This window comes from Myripristis murdjan, chromosome 15 (assembly GCF_902150065.1).
Source record: "Myripristis murdjan chromosome 15, fMyrMur1.1, whole genome shotgun sequence".
In the NCBI taxonomy this organism is placed as follows: Eukaryota; Metazoa; Chordata; class Actinopteri; order Holocentriformes; family Holocentridae; genus Myripristis; species Myripristis murdjan.
Genome location: NC_043994.1, coordinates 15,513,958 through 15,540,476, shown reverse-complemented (window position 1 = coordinate 15,540,476; position 26,519 = coordinate 15,513,958). Strand labels below are relative to the sequence as shown.

Genomic DNA, 26,519 nt, shown 5'->3' with positions numbered 1-26,519 from the left:
GTGTGCTCTGTAACAATGGGACACAGGATCCCCTTGGTATTGTATATCTTATGACTTCAGCAAGGGGGAGAGAGAACACATTAGGTTGAATAGTACTAAAGTTTCAAAATATCCTTCAATGCCCCTTTCCTTGCCATTTCGGCTTATATCATACATATTTACGACCACACACAGACAAACACACATATATACAAATATGTTCACTCAATATTGTTATCTAAATGGTCACACATAGCTGGAGTTTTCCTGCCAGGGGGTTTGGGGAGGACAATCTGTCAGTGCAATCAGTGTTTATGTGTCTAGTCAGTCATGGGAATAGCTGAAAACCCATAAAGCATCTCTCTGTCAGTCCTACTGTCTCCAGCAGTCTGTGCCACCTCTCTGTCACAGGGAAATGAATATATATTTCCAGAAAACTGGATCTAAAACTCATGATGCAGCACTCTAAATGCCAAGAAATGGACATGTTGAAAGCTCAGACAGTTGGAGATGCAAGTGTTGCTTTTCTGGTTAAATGAAGTGTGATTATGGCGACAACACGTGCATGTTGTATTCCTCCTTCTGGCGGTCATATTTCATAATGCATTTCAAAATGCATTGCTAAAATTTCATAATAGTTATGAGAGTTATTTCATGGTTTTAGCTGGACTTTGAGCCATTAGAGCACTTCAGCAGCTTTTTTTTTCACACAACTGTTCAGTTTTACTTTGCTTCTCCCAAAATCTCTCTCAAATTCTATCTGGTTTTTCGCCAGCCTTGGAAATTGAGAAGAGAATTAAATTATGGAAGGGCTTTTTCTTGCATAAGATCATTTACGTTAGCTTCACCTTTTATATGTGACAAGAGGTTTCTCAGTCGGATGAAATCATTCCCATCCCCTGTGTTTTAACCAACAAAAAGCCTCATGAATTATAGACCTGCTGAGGCGCACAACTCCAAGCAGCGGTGTTCTCAGCTGCTCTATTAATCGGATGGCATTCCTGGAGCAGCAATGTGTGTCCCAGATGCTCTAACACGACAGGATGGGAAAACCATGCTAATAGGCATCCTAATTACAAGCCATGGAGAAGATGACTCGGTTTAACACTTCCTCTGTAACCTTCACTCACCCATCCATCGATCCACCCTGTCTGCCATGTTTTGCAATGTGGTCTTGTTTTATATGTCCTTCCATGCATCTAATAATGGGGCTTGTTTGGTTGGATCCATGTTGTATGTGTGATGTTTGTGCTTGCTCTTTGTTTTTTTCATGTTTCTTCGTGTGTTTGTTTCTGGTCACCATGTGTGTCTGTCAGTTACTAAGCGACATAAGGCCCATTTGAAGAGGCTGGACCGGAGATGGACGTTGGGGGGTGTCATCAGCAGGCAGCAGAGCCGAGGTGAAATGAGACAGATGCTGCACCACCTCCTCCCTCCCTCTCTCCCTCCCTCTCTTCGTTATTGTTCCCCTCACCCCATCTTAACTATTGTCTCTTCTGTCCTATGTTCATACTCGTTCAGTCTTGCGTCTCATGTTGTCTTCCAGCAAATGCCTTTATCATGATCCATGACCCAAAACAAGTAACCACTAACAGACATTTAATATGTGCTGAGCCCACAAAGCAAAGGTGAAATCAGCAACTTTATGTGCACCAATTATGGAAACTGAGCTTGTATAATGTGACAAAGTTGTTCCGTGTAAGCACGTTATTATAATTAAGCACTGTGCGCCAAAAAGTCTTTTCTGACATACAAAATAAGAAAAAAACCTACCCACTCATCTAAATGTGGTGGAGTAATAGACCTTGGAATACCACATCTTGTACTTTTGGAACCTCGCTTAGTTTTTTATGAGCAAATGAAATGTATTACGTTTTTCTAAAGCAGTGTGAGGTGGAAACCCCAACATTTATCCTGTTGCGGTGCTGATAGCAAGTGAGACTTCTATTCATCAATCAGTTGGTTAGTGAAATAATCAATATTATTTGCTCTTGCACATGTTCCTCCCACCAAGGCCAAGAGTTTTTTTTTTTTTTTTGTGACAGGAGATGCAGTTGGAGTGCTGCGGAGTGAGGAGAGGCTGTTTGAATCCAGCCCAAAATTTGTGCTTGGCAGTGGTTTCCAGAGAACTTAGTGCTGCTCTCTGGAGTGGAGAGAGGGTTTTTTCCACCCAAGGATTGAAATCCTGCTTTGTTTAAAAAAAAAAAAAAAAAAAAAAAAGTATATTGTGCTGACTCTGCAAAAATAGTTTATAACAGTGATGGAGGCAATGCATGTTGTGGTTAACATAAGATCTGATTCAGAGTTTCCCTCGCCTGCTTGTTATTGTTTTGAAGAGGTTAAGGAGAGCCACATGAACATGGTTGCTAAGAGGGAAACGTTGCACCAGTCTTGAAACAAAAAAGGCCGTAAGCTCCAGAATTCAGGGGAGAGGAAAACAAAGCATTCAGAAATTTGCTTTCCCCAGGTCTATTTACAGTACATGGAACGTTATTTTTGCAAGTAAAGCAAGTTACTGTCCCACATCCATGCTGCCCCGCAGAACCTTGTAAAGGGCGGCAAAAAGGGAAATGGAAAAAAGTTGTGACTCGCTGTTTACTGGGAGCAAAACACACAGAACAGCCTCTCTTTCCTCTCCTCTCCCCTTTGAGCACACCTCCTTTGCCCATGCTGTGTATGTTTAGACAGGAAATGCTGTAATGACAGGAAATGCTGTCACTGAGTGTGCCCCTTCGGCACGGGGCCTCTGCTCTTTATCATGAGTTAGGTTTGCTTTACAGTGGTTAATTTATCAGTCTGCTATACTAGATAAGAAAAAAATGACATCTTGAGAAGTATGCAATACTACCTATCACCGCATATTGATAGTGTTTGCAAGTCCACAGAAAAAAAGTTAGGATATACGTCTTCTTTCTCTCTTTGGTGGATTTCCCCCATTTTATTATATTTTGTTATTTTAGACATGTCTTAGCTCTCAGAACCTGACCTTTGTTCTTATGTACCTGTCTGCTCTGGCCTTGGCAGAGGAGAAGTACATGACAGTGCAGCCGTACTCCAGCCAGGGAAAAGATGAAATTGCTTTTGAGAAAGGAGTTATTGTGGAGGTGATTCAGAAGAACCTGGAAGGCTGGTGGTTTATCAGGTAAACCATCTGCTTATACGGAGTTAAAATTTTAGGGCAGATATATTTGACTACTTTAGTTAGGCAGAGTGTATCTGCCCAGTCACACATTCTCTCTTTTTCCCAACAAATTTCCCAGGTACCAGGATAAGGAGGGTTGGGCTCCAGCCTCCTACTTGAAGAAGGTGAAGGATGACTTCAGTCCCCGTAAGAAGACAGTCACTGGCCCAGTGGAGATCATTGGCAACATCATGGAGATCAGCAACCTGCTTAACAAGAAAGCCCTAAGTGAAAAGGATGTGCAGACTGAGGGCCTGCCTGAGAGCCCCCAAGTGGCCAGGAGGGAGATCAGCTTGCCTGTCCCGTGCTCTGACTCCAGCCCTGGTAATGCCCCGCAGGAAGGCAAAGGCAAAGCAGAGCCTGCTTCTCCAGCCATAGCCCGCATTGCTCCTCATCGAGTGGAGATTGGTTAGTCATACCACTGTGAATGTGTGAATTTTTCACAGTATCTGAGGATTAATTAGCTTGTGATGTAATAGCAATTGGTAACACTATAGGATAATGAGGTAATGAATGTAATTGACTGAGTTACCAATGAATTAATAAGCTGAATCATTAATGTTTAAATCTCAGTAGTATTTTATTGCTGATATCAATCAGCCACCTCTCAATATTTTTTATTTATGCCCAAACCAGCTCATTCCAATGGAGAAAGTTATAGCTTAGAACTCGTTTGAAAGTTGTTGGCCATTGTTCCTTTGGCACCACATTGTTTTTTAAGCTTTATGACTGCATAAATTGTTTGTTGTTTGTTGTTATTGTTGATTAGGACCTGAAGGGGTTATTAATTTCAAGCAAATTTGTGGTTCGTTTTGTTTTCTTGTTTTATTTTGTCATATCATTTTGTTCTGTGATTAACAGTTAAATAGTTAAATCTAGTCTTTTGAGGCATGTTTGCAGTGACAGGCTATGCAAATTACTCAACTTCATTCAGCAGTCATAATTCATTTATTTAAGCATTATTTGATCCATGATGAACAAGTAATTCATTCATCATTTGTGAAACCAGTTTTGAGATCTTTGTAGTTAAAAAAAACAGCATTGGATAATGATGTACAATTAATGCTCTAGCAAATATATTCTTCATGAATCAGATGTAATTTTTAACGTGTCATTACAAATTACGGTTTAATTACTAATTATTCAGTTGCATTTTTTAATCAATTCCTCATCAAACTGCTTGTGAAGGCTTCTAAATCCCTCACTGTTTTTAAGTTGTAAATAACAATCTTACATTTATTCTCTCGATGCTTTACAGGTTCCCCAGTTCTCAGGCAGAAGCCTCCTCCTCGAAGAGATGCAACTCTGGTAAGAGGGTGTTTGTTTTCTTCTTCTGTCATTCACATCTATGGATGATAAATTATGCCCTTTGTGAGAAATTTCTAATTTCAGTGTGCAGATTGTACATTGGTTCTGTACTAAGAGTTTTCTCCATACATACTCCTAGATGTACAACAAACCAAGTAATCTAGAAAAAAAAAGATACTCAGAGCCATGCTGAAGAGTTTGTCTCCAAGTAACGCTCAAACATGCGTCACTGGCATCTTTTTCCTCTTTATATCTTGACATCCTGTCTTAAAGCATGTCTACTGTATTTTATTTCTATTTAGGGATTTCAGTTGCCCTCCCCACCAGAGCCCCCTACAGTTGAAGCAGAGTACTACACCATTGCAGAGTTTCAGTCTTGTATATCAGATGGTATCAGTTTCAACGGAGGACAGAAAGCAGAGGTAAGCTCTTTGTTACAAGGTGCTGTTCAATAACAAAATAATATTTTCCTTGTGTAAAAGCCATACTGTTCCTACCATAGTCCAGTAAGAGCACTAAACTGCATTACAATGTGTGATAATGCCACCATATAAAATTAAAGTGACATATTCTGGGATCTGTGTTTTAGGTCATTGAAAAGAACTCTGGTGGTTGGTGGTATGTCCAGATAGGAGAGAAGGAGGGCTGGGCTCCCTGCTCCTATATTGATAAACGCAAAAAGCCCAACCTGAATCGTAGAACAAGCACTCTGAGCCGCCCAAAAGTTCCACCTCCAGCTCCGCCAGTCAAAAAACAGGACTCAGTGGAAACTGCTCCTCCCAGCAGCCCTGGGTCTGAAGCCCCAGAGTCCCCAGTATCTCCTGGGAAGCCTGTGTATGAAGAGCCAGAATATGATGTTCCAGCCATTGGTGATTTGGACCTAGAGTCTGAGTTTGAGTTTCTCAGGGGAGATGGTTCTTTGGTGGATGGGAAGAATGAGGATGCTTCTTCAGAGAAAGGGTCCCATCTGTCTTCCAAGCCGTCCCCAGCTTCATCACTTCACAGTGCCTCCTTCAAGATGGGGGAGTCATTTGAAGATGGCCATGAGGCAGAGGTGGAGGGAGATGAAGAGTGTATCTATGAGAATGACAGCATCAGGGCCTTCAGAGAGGCCACAGAGAGGCAGTGCAGCAGGGACTCAAATTCTTCCAAGACAAGTGTCCTGTCAGAAACTGGCAGGACTGCAAACTTAAAGCCAATATTAGGAGGAAGAAAACCTACAGGGAACAAGCTCAAGATTGACTTGAATGCTACCCCGTTTTCAACCAAAGGTGAAGAGGCCTCTAGTCCTAAATCTGCCTCCACGGAGTCTACTCCAGATCTGTCCCAGCAGTCCAGATCTAAGAAAGACCAGGAGGAGAACAAAGCATCCTCCTCTACCAAGTCCTCTAAACTGAAGCCAGTGGTAAGACCCAAACCACAGCTAGCTAAAGCCTCCAGTTCAGAGAAGATGGACATAAGTACTCTGAGAAGACAACTACGGCCAACAGGGCAGCTTAAAAATGGCACCAAAACCTCCAAAGGTGAGGACTCAGAGACAGCTTCAGTCATCTCCTCTGAGGACTCCTTCTCTTCTCAGAGCACATCTGATCTCTCCTCCATCTACTCCAAGGGCAGTCGGGGAGACTCTGACCTAGAGGGCTGCAGCCTTTATCGCACCACAGATCCTTATGAGAAGGTCCAAGACTCTGAGCTCAGCTTCCCAGCTGGAGTTGAGGTGGAAGTGCTGGAGAAGCAGGAGAGCGGCTGGTGGTTCATTCGCTGGGGTGATGCAGAGGGCTGGGCTCCAACTTACTACCTGGAGCCTGTCAGGCAACAAGAGGACATGGCAGGGTCAGAGTCTGATGGCACCCCCACCAAACCGGGAAGCCTCAGCAAGTCCAACAGCCTGGAGAAGAATGAACAAAGGGTACAGGCTTTGAACAACATCAATCAGAACCTGAAGAGGGTTACCCCACCCATACCCTCCAAGCCGCCAGGCGGGCTCTCCAAACCCACAGGCCTGGTCAATGGGTCACTTAAGCAGAATGGCTTCAAACAACAGCAGGTTGTCAGACCCCAATCTGTCTTCATATCAGCCCCCATCATGGATGGGCCCAGCCCTATTGGCTCTCTCAGGAGGAATGAATCCCTCAACTCCGCTGACCACCCACGCTCAAGCCCCACTGTGCGACGCAATGCCTCGTTCGGCACTGTGTCACGCAGCCCAGCACCAAATAACTCACTGCTACCCAACAGGAATCGATCTGGGACCGGCAGCTCTGAGTCTCTCGGCCACAGCTCTCAGAAGAATGCCCTCCCTGTATCTACAGTGAAGCCCAAGCCCCACATCATCCATAACAATCTCAGAGAGGTATATGTTTCCATAGCAGATTACCATGGCGATGAGGAAACCATGGGATTTCCTGAGGGGACAAATCTTGAGGTTCTTGAAAGAAACCCCAATGGCTGGTGGTACTGCAAGGTTCTGGACAATGGCAGACCTCGAAAAGGATGGGTTCCCTCAAATTACCTCGAGAAAAAGCACTAGCACTCATGTTTGGAGCTGGCAGAACTCTGTACATGTGTGTAAAGACTACTTAAACAGACACAATTGTTTTGTGAAAAAAGATTAACACAAAGATGTCAAGAAAGGATTTAAAACTTAACCGGTACCTCTGCCAACCTGAGCAGGCAGATCAAATTGTTACTTCAAAATGAAATGAAATTCATCTACATAACACAGCACCTGAGACATTGCATTTTGAGCAATATTGGAATTTGGTGACAGTCAAGCAGAACACCAGGAAGAACAATGATTTGTGATAAGTGGTGGGCTCTGCTATTTGTCAGTGATTACCTTTAACTTGAAATAACATCTGAAAGCATTTGAGTCTTTTGGTGTTCGATCCTTGAACATTTTTGTAAGTTTACTATATATTTTTTATTTTTAAGCATTTAAAGCTTATTGCATGTTTGAAATATACTGACAATGCCTTGGGCTGTTAAAAGTAACATTTTCTCCCATATTTTGATGAAAAAAACAAACAAAAAAAAACTCAATTGTCGCCAAAGCTGCTTTGTGTTAGTCTCATCTTGATATTGTCTTTTTGCATGTTTTTTTTATATCCCTTTTATATGTCACCTTCATGTGAAATATTTTACCCACTTTATTGTGTAACGTTATTTTGCCTGATGAAACAATCTGTATGCTTCTCTATTTGTCATATTTTCTTCCCCTAAATGTGTTTCAAAATCCTTGATGATTTTTCTGAAATATATTGCCTTAAAATGAAATTGTGATTTCTCTTCCACTTCTATTAAGACTCCCTTACTTCAGCAGCCAACAATATTTATTCATTACTGAGAACATAAAACTATTTTTCTTCTTATTGTTTTATTATTAATGAATTCACAGATTAACAGTTGTTCACAACTGCAAAAACATTTCTAAAAACTACTCTATTAATCATGTTGATAACTTTCAATTTCTGCTGGGCGGTAAATTTGACATAAATCTTACATGCAGTGTTGTTTTATGTTAACTGTGTGACCAGTGATAACTGAAGTGCCAAATGAATGAAGCAAATAAATGCACTTTTGCACAATCAGTGCATTTTTTAGTCTGCATTACTCACAATTACTGTTTTCCTACACATCAAGTTTGTCGTTTTTGTTATCTAATATTTTAAACTTCATACTGATGATATGAAGTAGATCAAAATGGAGCTGAAAGAGCATCACCATGTGATTTTCCAGTGGTTATGTAGTAATAATAAATTCTTATTTTCTCTTGCATTGGTGGTAAGACAGCTTTTGCCTCTCATTTTGATTATTTGATTTAACCAGAACAGATACACATGATTATTGTTAACAAGTGAAAAAAAGAGTTAACTCTAGAAATACAAAAAAAAAAAAAAAAAAAAAAAAAAAAAAAATCACTATAACACCTTTGATCTGCAATTTCAATGATGAAATTGCTTTTATACTGGCTCCCACATAAAAAGAAGATATTTGAATCAGCAGTAAACCTGAAATTAGCCTAAGTTCTTCTTCTTACAAGATTTTTTTTTTTCATGCAGCTCATTTGGGCCTCTAATTTCTTTTACATGAACTCCTTTTTAAATTGTTGGGCAATGATGCATACAAGATAGGAACAGGTAATGTATAATAAATATAGCAAATTAATTAGTAATTAATGTGGACTAGCAACAGTTTCAGTGAACACTGACCACATTTATTGCTGCTATTTTTGCTACATCAGATGCTTTCCAGCTTTAATATCAGTTATGATATATCAGTACAGAATCTGCTAAATTCAAGAACCATGTCACTATTTTACCTCTTTTAAACATAACGTTTAGCCAGATGAAGGTAATGCAACATGTTACACAACTGAGCTGAAGCATCTAACCAGCTGGATTCTGTATTTTATGCACAGACTTTGTTTTTCAGCTTGGCTTTTATTTTTTTTTCCACCAAAGGATTGAGCCAGAAAGTGGTGGAATTCACTGAATAGCAACTTCCTCTGCACATTTGACTATGTCTTCGATGGTTTTTGTTGTGTAATCACTAGCCAGCTCCATTTAGTACACCTGAAACAGCAAAAATTTCTATTATGAATATGGATTTGCAATGTATGATACTGACGTCTTCAGATATAGAAGATGAAGAGCACTAAATCAAAGCACCAGTATAGTTTCCAATAGCAGACAGTGGATTTTGCTGATTTATTTTGCACATGAAATTTAGCAAACCTTCCAACCTCCAGGATTTTCATGTGAAATATGTTCATCCTATGATCTGTACGTCCAGACTAGACTCTACAGCTTAATGGGTGTCTGTGATCATCTGTTGTTTTACCTTTTTTTTCTAGTGGCTATGTGTCTCTGTGTGTATGCTTGCATTGTTTTCTCAGGTTTATATGTTTAATTTATAGTGTATGGGCATGAAAATCATAACCCAAAGGAATAAGAGAGGATAAAAAAGAAAAACAACTTGCGTAGATGAGATAAAGAAAGCCCAAGAGGCTTATAAATACATGTCACCTCAAAGATGGAGCCGTGGTATCAGTCATTATGTCAAACGATGGCATTCTATATGATGAAAATAAAACTGAGAAATGGCGACATATTCCCATTTTCATCGTAGAGAGATTCAGAAACACTATGTAAAATAACTCAGATGAGACATGTTTATTTTCCTTTTAAGATGAAGTAGCACATGTCAGTGCCGTGAAAGTATTTTTACACAGTGAATTTTCTGTCCAAGGGTTCTTGTTTTCATGATTTTGAAATAAATAAGTAGATATGCAAGCTCTACCATGAAAACAAAAATACCAAATACTACAACTATGAATTAATCTATTTGTGTATGTTGAATTTCTAATGCGGCACTCATATTTGTGTTAAAACAAAAAAGATTTGAATGTAATGTCTAGCAGTGGTAGGATGGATCATCCTTTCACAGTCATGTGCATACATTGCTATGAATAGCTGACAATAACACATCAGTGAATATTTTGTTGCTGTCGACCAATGTGTCCGAGCTCTTTATGGCCACTGGAGGGCAGCAGCACTCAGCAGCTCAGTGCAGACTGAGGACAGCACCACAGTAACCTTCAACTCCCTTTTCATCAACACACAAATTAGGCATTGTGGGAATCAATGGTCATTTTTGACTTTTTAGAGATTTCAACTTTTTCAAAATAATTGCAACCTTATTCCAAGGCCGGCCCTGAGCGTGGCGAATCTGACTGAGGAAAAGGCTTCTACATCAAACTGTAAGCCCAGAGCTTAAATCCTCAACTATAACTGAGGAACAAACTTAAACTCTATGGATCTGATGTCTAGTTAGGATGCAAAATCAGCTGCAATGTGCCTCCCTTGAATACAAAATGAATGTCCTAATTGAGCACATGTATATTTGCCCAAACAGCTGCCTTGAAAAGATATCGCAACACAACTCAAACAAGTCTGCCAAGCCCTTAAGCCCCCTGAAGGAAGGCGCCCAGGTTCACTGAGAGGTCTGAGTGGAAAGTCTGTGCATACACAGACACCGGAGAGATACTGTATTCATGTCACTTTTGCAAACCCTGGCTGTGTATTTCCCTCTCACCTCTGACAACACTTGGCCATGAACAACGGCCACCATCGCCTGTTTCATGTCCAGACGTCATGGACTGTATTTGTGCCTGTTGGAGTGCAGTATAAAACAGCCCCGCATTAGAGCCAGGCCTGCAGGGTAGTAAATAACAGATGATGTTCGCTCTGGCCAGGTCTACATACCACAGCTCTAAACAGTTTCTCGGTGAGTTATAGCTGTTTACTAAAAGCCCTCGCCTTGTTACTCATTCAGTATGGTGGGATGTTACAGCGGAATACTACTGTGGAGAGTGATCTTGCTGAGTATTAAGGATCTGAGACATGACTGCCTTTTTGTTCTTTGACTATTGCCCAATTTTAATCTTCTTGCTATAAAGGCTTTTAATCATCAGACATCTGTGTCTTTGGCACTGATATTCTGTCATTTCTAATCTCTTTGTCCAGACAGCTACATAAAAAATAATGACTGTAGCAAAGAAATGCTCAGTTTTAACTGTTTATTGCAAATTTGAGTAATTATACTGTATGCCTGCACCAAAGACAGATTGGCTTTACTTAAGACAGAGTAAGAAATTAAAGCCTGCAGTTTAGACCGTTGTTGAACTTTATTGAAAGCTGTGTTCATCTGAGAAACATAATGAACATAATTAGCAACTTCAGATTTTTTTTTTTTTTTTTTTTTTTTTGGACAACTGTTGGAAACTGTGGCACAGGAAACCAACATTATGAGCTAATTTTCCCCATCCAAAACACACCAGGCTCTTCTTTTGCTTACTTGCTGGTTTTATCTGGACTGTAAATATTTGGTCATATTCTCAAACAAGTTGTCAAGATTGTGTCTATAATGGCACTATTCATGCCAGCTCTACTATAACATCAATTGCAAGATAGAGCTGAAATGTGCAAAAGGAGGAAAATCAGAACTTGGATACCAACTAAACAATACCGACTTTACCCTCTATAATCCCATATTAATACCATATTTTGTAGTGAAAATCAGTCAAAACAACCACAGTGCCTCAGTAGGGAGTACTGTTTTCTTTAGTCTTTAACTCTGCAACAATAAAGTTACAAAACAATGCTTTTTTATATATATATATATATATATATATATATATATATATATATATATATATATATATATATACATATATATATATTTAACATGTGACATATAAAACAAACAGTGATAACTCAATATAGTAGCATTGACAAAATAAATAAATCTCATAATATACAGTTATAATTACACTCATCATCATCATCAATATATATTTTTTTCTATCAAAATGCTTCACAAGGTTTCATTTCTGCAAGGTCATATTTGGTCAGAAGAGAAAAGAACAGAAGAAAAGGAAAATGAAAACAGGTAGAAATGTAAAGGTTGAGCATTTATCAAGCACATCAAATTCCAGTATTATACAATATAGTGACAGAACGGATGAGGCGATATTTAGACATTTTGTCATCAGCAGTGAATGGCTTCATACACTGATACTGTAGCCTATTTAACACACTGAAAGTAAAAGTCAAACAGAATAGCTTTGCATTGGTACTCGATTTGTGTGATTATAGCTTCTTACATCAGAGACATCACAGCTATGTGAGAGTGACTCAGGATTGATGAACCTCAATATTCCTCCTACTACAGAATTGGTTTCCACAGTGTTGTAGCCGAACTGACAGATGCACGTCCAGATTCCTGTCTTAAAGGCACACAAGAACAGTAAGATGCCACTTGAACACAAACTCTCCTGCACAATTGCAAATCTTCCTCTGATAGTGGCGAGATGACCTTGGATGTAATAGTAAAAAAAAAAAAAAAAAAAACACCACTTTTTATTATCTTACAAATTACTGAGCAATATTTTGGTGAAACCAAACACCTGAAAATGGCTTGTCTTTTTACAATTCAAAGCGGTACATAATGCATTAGCGAAGTGAAAATGTCCTAGGAGTTTGCTTGAGCATTTAAAGACAGAAAGCAGCACTCAGCAGCTGATATGCAAATGTAAATCTCACACAGTCTAACAATAACAAGCTACATCTTTGACACCAACTGCACACGTGTGAATACAGTTCGTTTTTTTTTTTTTTCTCACTTCTGCACTGAAGTGCTATATCACGTTATCCAACACAAATATTTGTTCATGTTCTATTTTAACATACATATCAAGGAGAAAATGTGTAATCTGAAGTACGCAAACCCATCAACAGCTTATAATGGCAAAAGAAAACAATTTTATAAAAAGAAAAAAGTGAATTCATCATCTGCTTAAGCCATTTTGAAACTATTACATGGCTCACCAGTGGTTGCTTAGATGACTTTTCTCCTTGTGCATCATCCACCAGCCTTGTGGAGGTGCAACTCGTGCAAGTCCAACGCTTTACGGGCCTTTACACAGAGTTTTGATGAATGTGGTGTGCCTGAGCGAATACTATCTTCACACTAAACGCTGTGCAGACGCACTGCAAAGGTGCCCCTTCCTCCACTGTCTCACTTCTCTCAGTAAACACGCAACATCCTCTCTCCACCTCCTCTCGCTCTCTCCTTCTCCCTCTTCACTGATTTACATCCTCATCCACTGCGTGACCTTCTATGGCACGAGTGTTCACACATTGTGCCCTTCACACCGTGTCGCCTATCTGCCTGAGGTTCACAGAAGCGTAGCGTGTAGCAAGAGGATACTCTACACACTTCATCTATCACCTAAAATACAGCTTCTTTAATGATTCCTTTGGCTTTACGGGGTTCACACATTTCACTGAGTATTATTATTGCAAGAGGAGCACTGCTATAAAATAAATGCATTTGAAATTCTCAAAATGGATTTTAGAAGCACTCCAAGGCTTTTTTTTTTTTTTTTTTTGTTTCTTTTCCCACATGGCATCCCTTGACTGTCCAAATAAGCAACAGTACCTCTTCCTCTTTGTTTTTCCTCTTCATCCCTGCCTGGCTTCTGATACCAGCAACATTCAGAAAGCCTCTGGTAAAACTGTTTTGTGGTGATTTTCGCTCAGGTTCACTGGAGGATTGATTCGCACTCTAAAACAACACTTTTCAGCCTGATGTTTTCTGACAAGAGGTGGAGGAGCAGCTGATGAAGCCGCAGATAGTTCCTCTCCTTGCCTCCTCTGCAGCTCTGGACATCTTCACCTCTTTGAAACTACTGTTAGCAGCGATGCTATCAGCCGCGGAGTGGAGGGTTATTGTTCTGTGGTAAGTAAGACAGATGCCTCTTCAGATTACACTTCCTCTACAAAAGATGCACAGACCACAGACAGTTGCTGGACAATAGGAGGCCAAAGTCTGGGTGTAATTGAAGCATACATTTCGTCTTTGTTGACCTCTGATGAATCTCACTGCTGGCTCTTTTCTGAGAACTCACCGGTAGTAAGCCATACTGAGCTCTCCAAGGCTATGCATTTCATTAACATAGATATTAATGCTATTTATCATGGCATTTAATGTCCTGCTGTTAGTGTACCTGAGCCGGATTTCACACAAACAAACAAATGGTGTTTTTATGCTCTGCTAGGTCCATGTAATAATGTTTCTGACTGTCTGGCTAAGCCTTAAGTCACATGTGCTGTGTTTGTCTCTACAAGGTCTTACATGGCCTTTCAACAATCTCTGAACCTCAGCTGCAAAACATTGTCTATTTCAATCCTACGTACTTCGGTAGGTTTTTATGATGTCCTTGATTGTCCTCCTGCAGATGGGGCAGCAAGCGTTTGCCATCTTCTTGAGTTTGAGGCCACAGGCGTAGCAGAGACACATGTGTCCGCAGGCGTAAAGGACCGTGTCCACGACGTTCTCGTAGCAAATGGTGCACTCGTCGCTCCACGAGCCAGAGCATGATGGGAAGGTAGGAGACTCTGGGTGGCTGGAGAATGGAGAGCCTGGAGTTGTACCTAAGATGAAGAAAGAAACAGAGGGCAGATTTTAGATAAATGTAAATGAATGAGGAAGAGACTGAGGTGGTGACAAAATGAAAGAGAAGAAAAATTAAACCATGGACCAATAAGTGGAAGACGAAAGGACATAGCCTCTTCAACCCGGCCGATCTCATCAGAGTGTTCATTATTACAAATGCATGCTGCTTTCTGCAAACCCCCTGAACTTTCATTTAAAATTTAATCTAATTTTAATTTTAAATTCCAATGGGGATCCCACTGTTACAAAAGATACAAAATATGCCCAGCTGAATTACAGGGAAATGTGTATAATATGATGCATACAACATCTGGATGTTTTCTAGTTGATGTAATGGTGCAGCCATAAAACAATGGCATCTTGAATTTTAACATTTCACTCTCTAGAAGTGTGGTGTAGCTTCAATGAAGTGTTGCATCCAGCAGATACATAATCTATATGTGCCACTGTTGTACAATATAGAAAACATTTAGGAAAAAAATGTTTTTTGTTTGTTTGTTTTTTTCAAGTTTTGAAGCGGCTTAAGGAGAAATCTGAGGGAAAATCTGAGTTCAAGGGATTAAGCAGGAACCAGCAGGGAGAAATGGCCCAACCTGTGGAGGAAGTGAAGGCTGGCTGGTAGCTGGTGTTCTGGCTGGCGTTGAGGTTGATGTTCAAGGGTGTGTTGAGGTTTGGCTCTGAGCTGCCACTGCACAGCAGTGTGGGGGTGTTGGGCGTACAGGAGGGGGAGCTGGGGACCGACGGCCCGCGGAGATCTGGGTGTAGAGATGACCCTGGAAAATGATGCAGGAAGCACAACTGTCTCTCAATAAAAATGTCCTTTTTAACTTTTGGTCTGTTTTGTGTACAAACATACAGATAATGCATGAGCTCTATGGCTATGCTGTTGTAGGCAAACGCTGGGCAAACGCTAGTTGTGTAACAAAGTTCTCCATCCTTCACAGCATGTAGATCTGAGAGGCTAGTCAGAGCTGATAATTTGCAAATGGAGGAAAGCGGATGTCTTGGCACATTTCTCTTTCTCTCTCTGTCGCAATCTCTCTTTCACTCTCTCTCACACACACACACACATACACATATATACAAACTCTGTGCTATCTCATTGCAGAAGACTTGTGAGCCCACAGAGTGTATGTGGGTGTCTGTGAGTGAGTCAGGAGCCTGTGAGCTGGTGCAGTCTTGCTGGGGACGCCAAGGACCCCCCCTCCTTCCTTTCTCCTTCATTTGCCCATGATCCCTCTGGGCACGGAAGACAACGTTTCCACAGAGTGGCTGTTGTCTGTCCCATATCATCCATCCCCATCTGCCCCCCATTACCATCAGCCCTGGCATCAGTTCTCATATTGGCAGCTCATCTCACCTCACACAGGAGAATACCTACGCCAATCCCAGAGACAAATTCTGATCGAGTCTGTCTGGCGAGTGCAAAGCATTGTTGTTTACACATTGTCCTTCGGCTGACCATGATAGAAATATTATTACATTGTCAAGCTTGGCACAACCATTTTTCCTTGTGTCACGCATAATACACACATTTAACACTATTAGTTTACATCCTATCCAATTTTGTTAGTAATTTTCTCACCCAAATTTCCCTACGGTGACAGTTCCTTACTTCCCTGATAGTGTTCTGACCTTGCTCGCTAAGATGAAAAAGAAGAACCAAGGGTGAAAAGATATGAAATAAATGTTTTTTTTTTGTGAATCCTATTGCTATGACAAGAATGTAAACAATTTGGTGCATAACGCCAACAGGCCATATTAAAAAAAAGCTTTGAAAGCAATCCTGATCCACTTCCCTGAACTCTGGTGTCTTTAACTTGGACCACCCCAGCTACTGGAGTCTCTGTTTCTACCTACATAAGCAAACCTTGGTAATCTTTACAAACACACAGTCACGTGGCAATGCATTTTACTCTGAGGATCAACAGATATAACAAAGACATGTGCAAGTCCAAAAAGTGTGTGCACTGAGGAAGATTAGGAACATCTTTGCACCTATTTGCAGAGATGCATACACTCTCAGAGTAATCTCCACTATAATCTCCAAAGCTGTAGTGTGCATAGAAGCATGCATGCACACAACAACATATTTATATATACTGAGAGTACACAACTACAGATAAGTCCCTATCTTTACCTGCTTAACATGATCTATGTGACAGTCCAGCTCTTGGTTACCTCTAATAAGACAGAGTGAACAACCTTCACGTCTGCTTATGTATCCTTTCATCTAGGGTACCTTTAACCTTTTATCATAATATGAATTTACTGTAACACTGACTGTGTGACCAGGAATGTGCTGGTGAATGCAAGAGTGTGTATGGCGGCTTTCAACACATGCTAATCACATGTAGACGAGGCTCTTTGTCTACTTCTATGATGGTATCTGAGAAATTCATGATTTATGATTCGAGCCAGCCACAAGCAGATACACACACACACACACCAGCACCCAGGGAGACGGCTGTAATGCGGAAACAGATAAGTAGGACATTCATTACTGATTCCAAAATCTAACATGCGCAAATGTAAAACCTTGATTTCTAAAGATAACGCAGACAAAATGACCAAGTGACAGCAACAGACTCCCATCTGTTCCACTTCACAGGCCTGACAACACTCGACCGTGAAAAACTGTCACTTGCCTCAGCGGCTAGGTGTTTCCATGGCAACTCATGGTGTGCGGCTGCAGTGAGTGGGTGAGGAGAGACGTCACAACCGCACTCTCCACAGCTGGAGTGGGTAATGACTCGAGGAACGCTCATACCCCCAAGAATCTGAGCAAGGGGGAGCAAGGAGGAAGACGCATGGGGAAAGAGGAGATACAGAGAGATGATTGGAAGACCAGCGTTAAGGGAATGTGGTGTGGGAGGAAAACCCCAGTACCTCAAACATCCACGCAATTATATTTTAATAATGCATACAGAGGGCATCATAAGAAGCTATAACAGGCCCCCTCCAGATACATAATGCTCACTGCTGGGAGCCCACGCAAGACAGAAATAACGTCCTTAGCCCTGGTCTGACACTTCATGAGAGGAGAGGAGAGGAGAGGAAAAGATGGTATGAAACATGTAATGCCTTTTCCTTTTCTTCAACACATTGTAATCAGGAAATGAATTATAGGAGGAATACAGGAAAAAAGAAAAGAAGACATACCTAAGTCACCATGATCTCTGAGTGACAACATCACTCAAAGATCTCAGGAAACCTCCCCACTAATGATGTTTTCTGTAAGGAGAATTATCTAACAGGCTGGGACAGAATCATTATCATTAACAACATGATCAGCATACAAAGCTGGGATGGAGGAACAGAGTGTTCGAGGCTCAGAGACAAATGCCAGCCTGTGCAGAGGGCTTCTAAACAACTGAAAAGCACTCCTATGTGCTTGCAGGCATTCTACAGTACTTCACAGCTATATCGTAATGAAATAATAAACATCCAAATGGCACTACAGCTCCATCGTATGAAAAATAAAGAGAATTTTAAATCCCTGTCAGCTGTAATTTTAAATTGAATTCATGAATATGAAGTGTAGAGTTCTGCACTTCATTGAAACTTCACAAATTCAATTTGCTTCATTGTGGCCATGTATGCGTCCAAATCTCAAGATTCATAATGATTGACAGTACAGAAAAAAAGAAAAAGGTTAAGACTACTACTGAGTAGCTATGTAGCTCAGTAGAACTTGGTGATGTTAATAACTCCATTTGTGCATTCCCAACATTCAGTAAAATGATCAGAAATGTAAGACTTCACTGAAGAGGTTGGAAGCGTGCAAGCTTTCTCTGAGTCAAACCAGACGACTGCAGCTGCCACTAACCATCAAAGACACATCTTCCACTATCATCTTTTTTGTTCTGGCCTGTAATCATCACCACAACATGTGCACGGAAACACAAACAATATATCCATCTAATGAGTACAATACGGCAGGTACAGTTACAGTTATGCCTTTACATCAAAATCAGCCACTTGAAACACTTATAGAAAGAAAAATGACCTCAAACCACCAACCGCCGCCACTGCTTACCATTAATTCCCAATTTCCCACTGTTCCTGGGCCTGTCAGCCATTATTTATGTCTTTGACATGTTATTATTCTGGTCAGTTGGAGTCTGATACTCCTGAGCCTTCCCTGTGGTCTCAGATTCTGGGAGCTAGAATCTCAACACCAAACGGTGGGAACTTGCTTTGATCAAGGCAGATTTCTACCCCCTCATCCAGACAGGGTTGCCATGCATGCCAACTGGGCACAGCCTGTTAGTGTGTCAGTGTGTGCGAGTACTTATATAATAACTATGAATAATTTCAGAATAACCTCAGTTGATCTTGTGGTGAAAATTCCCACTGGAGTCAAATAATAATTGACTTGACCAAAATTCTGCAAGACTAAAGATACAAAGTTTACATTCATATGCGAACTATGGGTGGAGAATGTAAATTCCAAGGGAGATATGCGAGCTGATAAAGACACAGAGAGCAGCACAGAAAGCATGGGAGAGGGAAACTATTTCATGACTGGGCTGAGCTGGAATCCAGCCTCCAAGGGTCATTCAAGGATCAAAGACTGCATTTACTTCTGAATGGAAAAGTTACCTACATAACTTACCAACGCATTGAGAAGTGTTTTTTTTAACACCCCTGTATTTCCTGATTCATATGTTCTTCTTTTACTCAACTGGCAATCAATAACAGGATGATTTGTTTATCCCTGTAAATATATTTCTTATCTCCGTCCAGGGAGGCCAGAGCACAGGAAACATGACAGCATCAGTGGAGCTGGAGGGGAATCGACACCTTGCTGAAGGACACTTTAGCAGTGCAGAGTAGATGCTAACTGATACAGGAGTCCCTAATCTCTACACCATCAATGGTTGCCTCTGCATTGATCCATAAGTATCACTAAAATCTACTGAAATAAATTTCAATGGGAATTAAGTATGCTCTATGTCTTTTCTGTGTAATTGTCATGTTTTCTCTGCAGTCACATTGGTTTCCTTTGGGTGCTCTAGTTTCCTCCCACATTCCAAAGACATGCGAGTCAGGTAGATTCGAGACTCTAAGGGCTCTATTTTAACAATCTAAGCACACACCCTGAACAGTGTGGTGCAAGTGCATTTGTCCAAGTCCAAGTCCACTTTTGTTATTTTAACAGATGAAAAAAGGGTGGTTGCACAAGATGCACGGCGTGTTTTTTGGGCATACCATGCAATAAACCAATCGGAGTGCCATCTCCCTTTCCCTTTAAAAGCCAGATGCACTTGCACCTTGGCGGATTGACATTATAACGGTAGATTTTCCAGGTAAGAGGGAACACTTCTCTGCAGAGGAAACGGATCTGCTCATGTATGAAGTGAAAGCAAACGAGCAGATCATCTATGGCAACAGCGGGACTCCGCCAGAGCTCCCTGAGGTGAAGCAGGAGTGCTTAATGGTGGAAGTATGTAAGCGTGCATTACATTCTTGATAATGAATATCAATCTATCTTGATACGCCCAAAACAAACCCATGATTAATTAAGAGACTAAGCACATCCCTTTTGAACTATGTGCTGGCACAACAACCTTTTTTCCGCCATTAAAATAGCAAAGTGGACTTGGACACACCCTAAATGCTCTTGAGCAATGGTCTTCAGACCATGTGTTCAGATCGTTAAAATAGAGGGCCCTGTGAGCCTGGATAGGAATAAGCAGGTAATGAGCAAATTCAAAGCTGAAGGTAAAGTTTAGGAGTAGTCGTCTTTAGTCTCGAAAGGTATGGCAACGATAGAAGTCTTCAGTGTAAGTTTTCATTTTTCCAAAATGTTCACATTCCAAATACTGTTTGTTTTACAATCCAAAAGTCGTTTGTTGAGATAATCAATAGAGCTGCACAAGAAATCTATTCAGCTGAGTATTGCAGTGTCATTTTTCACACAAACTGTATTGATTCTTTATTCCCTTGTATTGATGTGAACTGTTTATGCTCTTCATTTTCATATGATGTTGACATTTCACATTTTAGCGCACTGTGTTAAGTCAGTGGATTGTGCTAATTCTGTTTTAATAAATTGGAGTAGGAATTTGGATTGTTTATCACCTGATTTATCATATGACAGGTTGTCAATTTTCTACTGAGGTGTTATGCAGTAGGCTGTAGCCCTTTATCTAGACATGCTCAATTCAATTTTTCAAGTCAATTTTGTATTGCTGTAATGAATTGTGATACAAATAGTGTTTGTGACCCATGTATTGTGCTATCTATTTTTTTTCAAGACTTCCTTGCTAATACCCAGCCTTCATAATCAAGTTTTTTTGTTTTGTTTTGTTTTTAACTAATTAACTTACAAGTTCAGAGTATTTCACTCACCCTTGCTTAGACTGCAGAGATTTTAATAGTCATTTTATTCTGTTTTGGGAACCCAAACCAGTGAAAAATAGTGCAACTAAGCTTACCTAAGATCCTGAGTTGCGTGATGGTGCCGTGCAGACCATAAAACATCCAGAGTGGCCTGGAGTTATCCACACATAACTGCATCCCTGCATTTATGCCATTATGGCTCATCATGACTTCGCCTTCTGCATTCACCACAAAGCCCAGGATATCTCCATTCTGGAGAGGCGCCGACACACGGCACACCGCCCAGAACTCCTTACGGTCAACCAGGGATTCTGGGTTGTAGGGCAGGTCGCTAGGCTTCAGGGTGCCTGGGTCACATGATGTCACACCATAGGAGAGAGAACCAAGCCGCGTGGCACCAGCCTTTGTCACCTTCACAAACACAGTCTCCGAGCAGCGCATCGGGCGGCTGGTGAACACCAGGGTCCTCTCATCACTGTGGTGATCCAGCCGTGCCACCGTCTGCTCATCCAGGGCTGTAACGTGGATGCCGTGCACTGAGTGGAAGCGCAGATCAGTGTCCAGCTGGGGCGGCAGCAGTGAGCACTGCTGGGAGTTTTGAGAGTTTTGGGGCACATGGCAAGAGAAAGAGTTGGAGCTCAGGGGCTGTAGCTGCTCCTCTTCCTCATCATCCTCTTCCAGATGCAGCTCTTGCTGCTGCAGGCTAAGGTCACACAGGCTGATAGAAAGCCGAGGGTCGTCACCGTTTTGCCGAATGGAGGCCCGGTGGGCAGCAGTAAAAGAGCAAGGACGCAAGCAGTCAAGAGGAACCATCTCACTGTCTGTGGAGAGAGAAAGGTTATGTAATCACTCCTTAATTAGATTATGAAATGAAGACTTTAACATAGAATATCACCATCCGCACACTCTAATCTGGAGGAGACACCTTATTTCATGTGTTCATTCAAGCATGCCTGTGTGTCTTATGCAGACCATTGGTTTGCTTTAAATTCATTCTCCATACTGTAAGCTATTCATTCATCATGAGAGCCATGGTAATCAAGTGGTGGCTTCAGGCTTCACTGCTTTTTAATAATTCTTTCTAATACATTTTCTCCGTGCTAAAGAATGTTGTACAAAAAGACGAACAAATAATTTAATGTTTATGTGTTCAGAAACAGATCAGGACTTTAAGTGGGGACATTGCTGGAGGCCACTGGTTGTATCACAATAAACGGGGAACAAAGGCTTTATGTAACATTGTAAAATAGGCGATTCAGCTGAAGCCGCTGCAAAGACCATTAAGCTCAGCTGTGTTCTAGGCACTCCAGTTGTACCCAGTGCCTTAGTCAAACCCATTACAGCTGTACCACACACAAGCACTTCAACTGTACAGGGTACCACTTTAATTAGGCTCTAAATCTCTCTATACCTTGGTTTCCTATGAAAATGGGCCGCATTCTTATCCACTATAGTTTACATGGAGTGTTACCACAATTAAGGGTCGAATGGATGAAAATGCAGACAATTTTTATGAGCTATTAAATCCCGAGTTTGAAATTTTATCAAAGGCTACTCCCTAATGAAGCCAACATGCCATCATTCTTTGTCTAAAGACTAAAGTGTATGTATCATAATTAGGTTTCAAATAGCTGCACTGAGCCATCACCAGTCCTATATGTTTACACACAGCCTCAGTAAAGATGGAATAATGTACTCTGATCTATTTTTACAGACTATTAACATTTTCAGCTATGTGTATGGCTGTTAAAAATGGCCCTTTCCTGTCACCAAAAGGGACAGGCACCCACATGTCTGTCTGTCCTCACAAATAGCCTTCTCAGTACTAATTTTGCTGACTCTGGAACAGGAACCACATGGGAAGTTCATTGACAGAAAATAACAAACCTGTCTATCCACACAGCACACAGCTGGTACAAACGGATCTGCATCATAGCACGCCAAGGGACACGCTGCCAAATTTAACATGGCCCTCTAACATGGGCTAAAATTAGCCTGATTGGACATTCGAGAAGGGCCTGGCCAAGGGATGACTGACATGAGGTCTAAGGTGTGTGGCTCTCATTCAGCTTTGGGCTTTCCCTATGAGAGGCAGATAGAGAGTAGAGGGAGAGTGTGACAGAGAAGAGAGAATGAAAGATAGGTACGGTGAAGAGGAGGAGGAGGAGGAGGAGGAGGAGGAGGGGTGGGCATTTAGTGCACAGAAAGAGCAAACCCTCACCAACCCCCCTTACGACTTTATCACACAAGGACAGCACATCACCGGCCAGCCACAGATAAACTGCTTGACCTTAATTACTTCCTAAGTCAAGAGTGTCCACAACCTCGCATGGGGCTCATATTATTAGCAGCCTTATCATCTTCAAGGCAGAGTTAGCCAACAATGGGCTACAAGAGATTATTTCTATTCTTGCCATTATAGCCTTTGGCAATTCAAAATTTCTGGTTTTGAGATTGACACAACAGTCAAAACAATTTGTGGGAAGAATCACAGCATTACCATAAAGTTTCGACCCATTTCAGAAACTTCTAAGATGAAAACAACAATAACAGCAACAAAAACAGAAAATAATTTAAGACAAAGCGATGCTCTGAATACATAAAACCTGATGAACATCAAGCACAACCTAAACTAACAGCTTGACATGCACTAAGCATGTGTGTGTGTGTGTGTGTGTGTGTGTGTGTGTGTGTGTGTGTGTGCACACACTAGCCTTTTCAACATGTTTGCATGGGTTTAAAGCTGGTTCCTCTCAGGCGACGTGCCCTGTGTTGCATTATCCCACTCATTACAATGTCAGTCACACACAGACATGTGCAGACTTGCATCTTTTGTCCTCTGAAGATCCTTTGAGTCAATTAGTTCAGAAAATTGAGCATGGAATTCATAATAAATTCACTGTGGCTCAAAGTAATGTGCCTTTTTTTTTTAGTTCCTCTTTTTTACTGCTTCATTTGGCAATGCTCCAATGGCTTTATAATAGCATAATGGTGATTATATTCTACTTTGAAACTTTAATGCTAAAGTCCTTGAAGCTTTTACATAGCAAGAGAAAGTTGTAATCACTTTTTTAATCACGACACAAAATAATACCAACGTGATTAAGCACATGGCTGAAATTACCCTTGTAAAATTAACTGGTCTTTGTGTCTTTGAAAAGCTGCAGCTACTCAATCTCTGCAAAACAAATTTCTCCTAGTGTTACAAAAAAGATAACCTTGAACCTTGGGGGAAAAAAAGCGCAGTTTACATGAGAAGAACACATACCAGACTGACACTGTTCTCTGTGGTCAGTGGCTGAACTTTTAGCTCTGGTGTTTTATTTCTGTAGTAGCCGTGAGAAAAATCAGAAATCAGACTTGCTCAGTTTGCCCTTGTTGATCATTAAGGAAGAATGTCTTGTCTAAGGGGAGTTAGGAAAACACACCCACACCTAAATCTGCACTAGCAAAATGAATGAATGGAGAGGTAAACATCTCCTATTCCAAATTTACCGATCCAAACAAGATTTCAGCTTGTCTGGATGAAAGACAAGCCTTCATCTGAGACAAGTCTTAACTCAATCTGGTAAAACCAGTTGCTGTGAATGGTGGATGTCGAGGACATGGCTGAAAAAGAAGCATCCTGTTTCACTCTTTGAACACATCCCAGAATAATGCCTAACTTAGCGCGCCTGCGAGGGCTTTTTTGACACTCCAGTGCCAAAACAAACAACCTCGCCCCACCTCTCACCCCTGAAACATATTTTAGTGGGACTCCAATGGGTTATCTGTATGCATTACCCTTAAGTGCTCTTAATTTGAATCATTCATTGTAATTCAGGAATTTTAGGCATCCTATGCCTTTTTTAGTCTTGAACAACACCACGTTAGACAATGGTGCTGAATTTGGTCAGGAGGGTTCAGCTCATTCCTTGGCCCAGTGGAGCAGGATTAGGGGGCTTTTGGGGGGGTTTTAGTGTAGCTCCAACCTCTACACAAGGTCAGCTCTCGACTGTGTGTGTGTGTACGCATGTGTATGTGTCTGTTTGGGGATTTGCCCTAAGTATGCATGCCTCAGGGGCCTATCCAGGGCTCTGTCCAGAATGAGTGAGTGAAGTCATCTGTCATGAGAAGGAAAGTTGGGGGGCTGGAGAGGGTGGGGGTCGCATGTCTGTCCCAAAAAGGAGAGAGAGGGGCTTTCGCTTATCAAAGAAAAATGAGAAAGGGCTCCGGGGAAAAACTACAGTGATGAGCTCTGAAGGAGTGATGTCCCAGCGAAGATAGTGCCAGAGTGTTAAGCATCGGGGCGGCGCTAGGAAAGTGATATGCGGGAGAAGTCCACGACTTTGAATGAACTGAGAGTCTATGAGATGCCATATGCAACAGGAGCCACATATGCGGCGTTGTGATGAGATCAAGGCGACTTCTTTGGTCTAGCGCCAGATGTTTCTGATTTCTGGACTGTGATCGTGCAAAGAAAGTGGGACACACTGAAGTGACAAATAGAAGCGGAAAAAGCCAGCTCAGCACTTCAGGGATGTCACGATTCCTCCAAGGTCACTTGTAAGCCACACGTGAACTGAAGTGTCTGAGTTTGCTGCAGGAATAAAAACACAATGTTTGACAGATCCCTGCTCTTAGGGTAACACACAAACTTTTTGTTTTTGCCAAATAGCGTACTTCTATTTGCAAAATCGCTCAAATATGTACAGTAAATTCAAGGTGTGAAAATTGCCCGTAAAAACCGTCCAGAATATTTTCATTTGTATGGGTAGACTCTTGTGTCTCTAGTGTTTCAGTCTGATCCCAAACACATTTCTCCAATTACAGTCTCATCTCACTGTTTTGATCCATGAGAGATGGAGCAAACCTCTGTGAAAACCACAGCACACACACTCATACAATAATGCAAAGACAAACACACACACACACACACACACACACACACACAAGTACACATCTCTATTGAGACAACTCTGGTCATCTGAAAGTGATTAGCTTCCTCTCTGAAGGCTTCCCCTTGTACAATTCAGCTCCTTAGATCCAAATCTGACAGGCTCCATTACGATTTCTATTTTGATTTCTCCGCAAATCTGTTCGATTCCATCTGGGCCGATTAAATAACAGCTGAGGCGCAGCAGCCTGTCCAGCGGCATTTATTTTGGTTCAGCAAATCAAATAAATTCCAAGCACTGAGATCATTTGAAACAGAGCTATCATAAATACATAGACCATAAGCCCAGTGTGTACATAGTGGCAGATGTTAGGTCAAAAGACAGTCTTCCAAAATCTTTGTTTGAACCAATCCCCTCCTCCCATTGTGTCCAGCTGTCTGATAGGCTTAGGTGTACAGAATTACTTTACTTTAGGGAAAACAAAGGTCCCAATGAGAAATGACGAAAAATCAAAATAGTATAGCAGTGAGTTATGTACAGTCTATCAACTTATCATGGTGGATAAGGAGCCTATAGTTTATGCAGAAAAGCTGAAGAGATTGGTTTAGTTTCCTACTATAACATTTAAACAAAGCACAATAAGCAAAGACAGGGAATATACCCTACAAGGATGATGGATGCACATTCCTTATTTGTTCTTTTACTTTTTAAGTCACAGTTGGCTTGACCATACTGTGAAATACCTTAACATAACAGTTCGTGTTATGGTTCATGAAGGCAGTGACTCAGAGGCTGTATCCGGGAAG

General features: G+C 41.2%; 2 protein-coding genes across 3 annotated transcripts in view; one reads left to right on the top strand and one right to left on the bottom strand.

Annotated features, from left to right (window-relative positions):
* The window catches only part of LOC115373085 (SH3 and PX domain-containing protein 2A-like), a 49,697-nt gene extending 41,645 nt beyond the window's left edge, over positions 1–8,052 (top strand). Inside the window, exons 9-14 of one of the 2 annotated variants that reach the window (XM_030071328.1) lie at positions 1,296–1,379; positions 3,004–3,121; positions 3,240–3,568; positions 4,419–4,468; positions 4,771–4,890; positions 5,058–8,052. In XM_030071328.1, the coding sequence (XP_029927188.1) occupies positions 1,296–1,379; positions 3,004–3,121; positions 3,240–3,568; positions 4,419–4,468; positions 4,771–4,890; positions 5,058–6,998 (2,642 nt within the window). In that variant the 3' untranslated portion in view covers positions 6,999–8,052. The remainder of the gene's footprint in view (positions 1–1,295; positions 1,380–3,003; positions 3,122–3,239; positions 3,569–4,418; positions 4,469–4,770; positions 4,891–5,057) is intronic. The other variant, XM_030071329.1, reaches the window with a different exon arrangement.
* A 3,672-nt stretch (positions 8,053–11,724) lies between these two features.
* The window catches only part of LOC115373101 (E3 ubiquitin-protein ligase NEURL1-like), a 29,016-nt gene continuing 14,221 nt past the window's right edge, over positions 11,725–26,519 (bottom strand). Inside the window, exons 4-6 of the mRNA XM_030071359.1 lie at positions 20,932–21,657; positions 15,082–15,261; positions 11,725–14,466 (exon numbers count right to left, since the gene is read on the bottom strand). Of these exons, the coding sequence (XP_029927219.1) occupies positions 14,222–14,466; positions 15,082–15,261; positions 20,932–21,657 (1,151 nt within the window). The 3' untranslated portion in view covers positions 11,725–14,221. The remainder of the gene's footprint in view (positions 14,467–15,081; positions 15,262–20,931; positions 21,658–26,519) is intronic.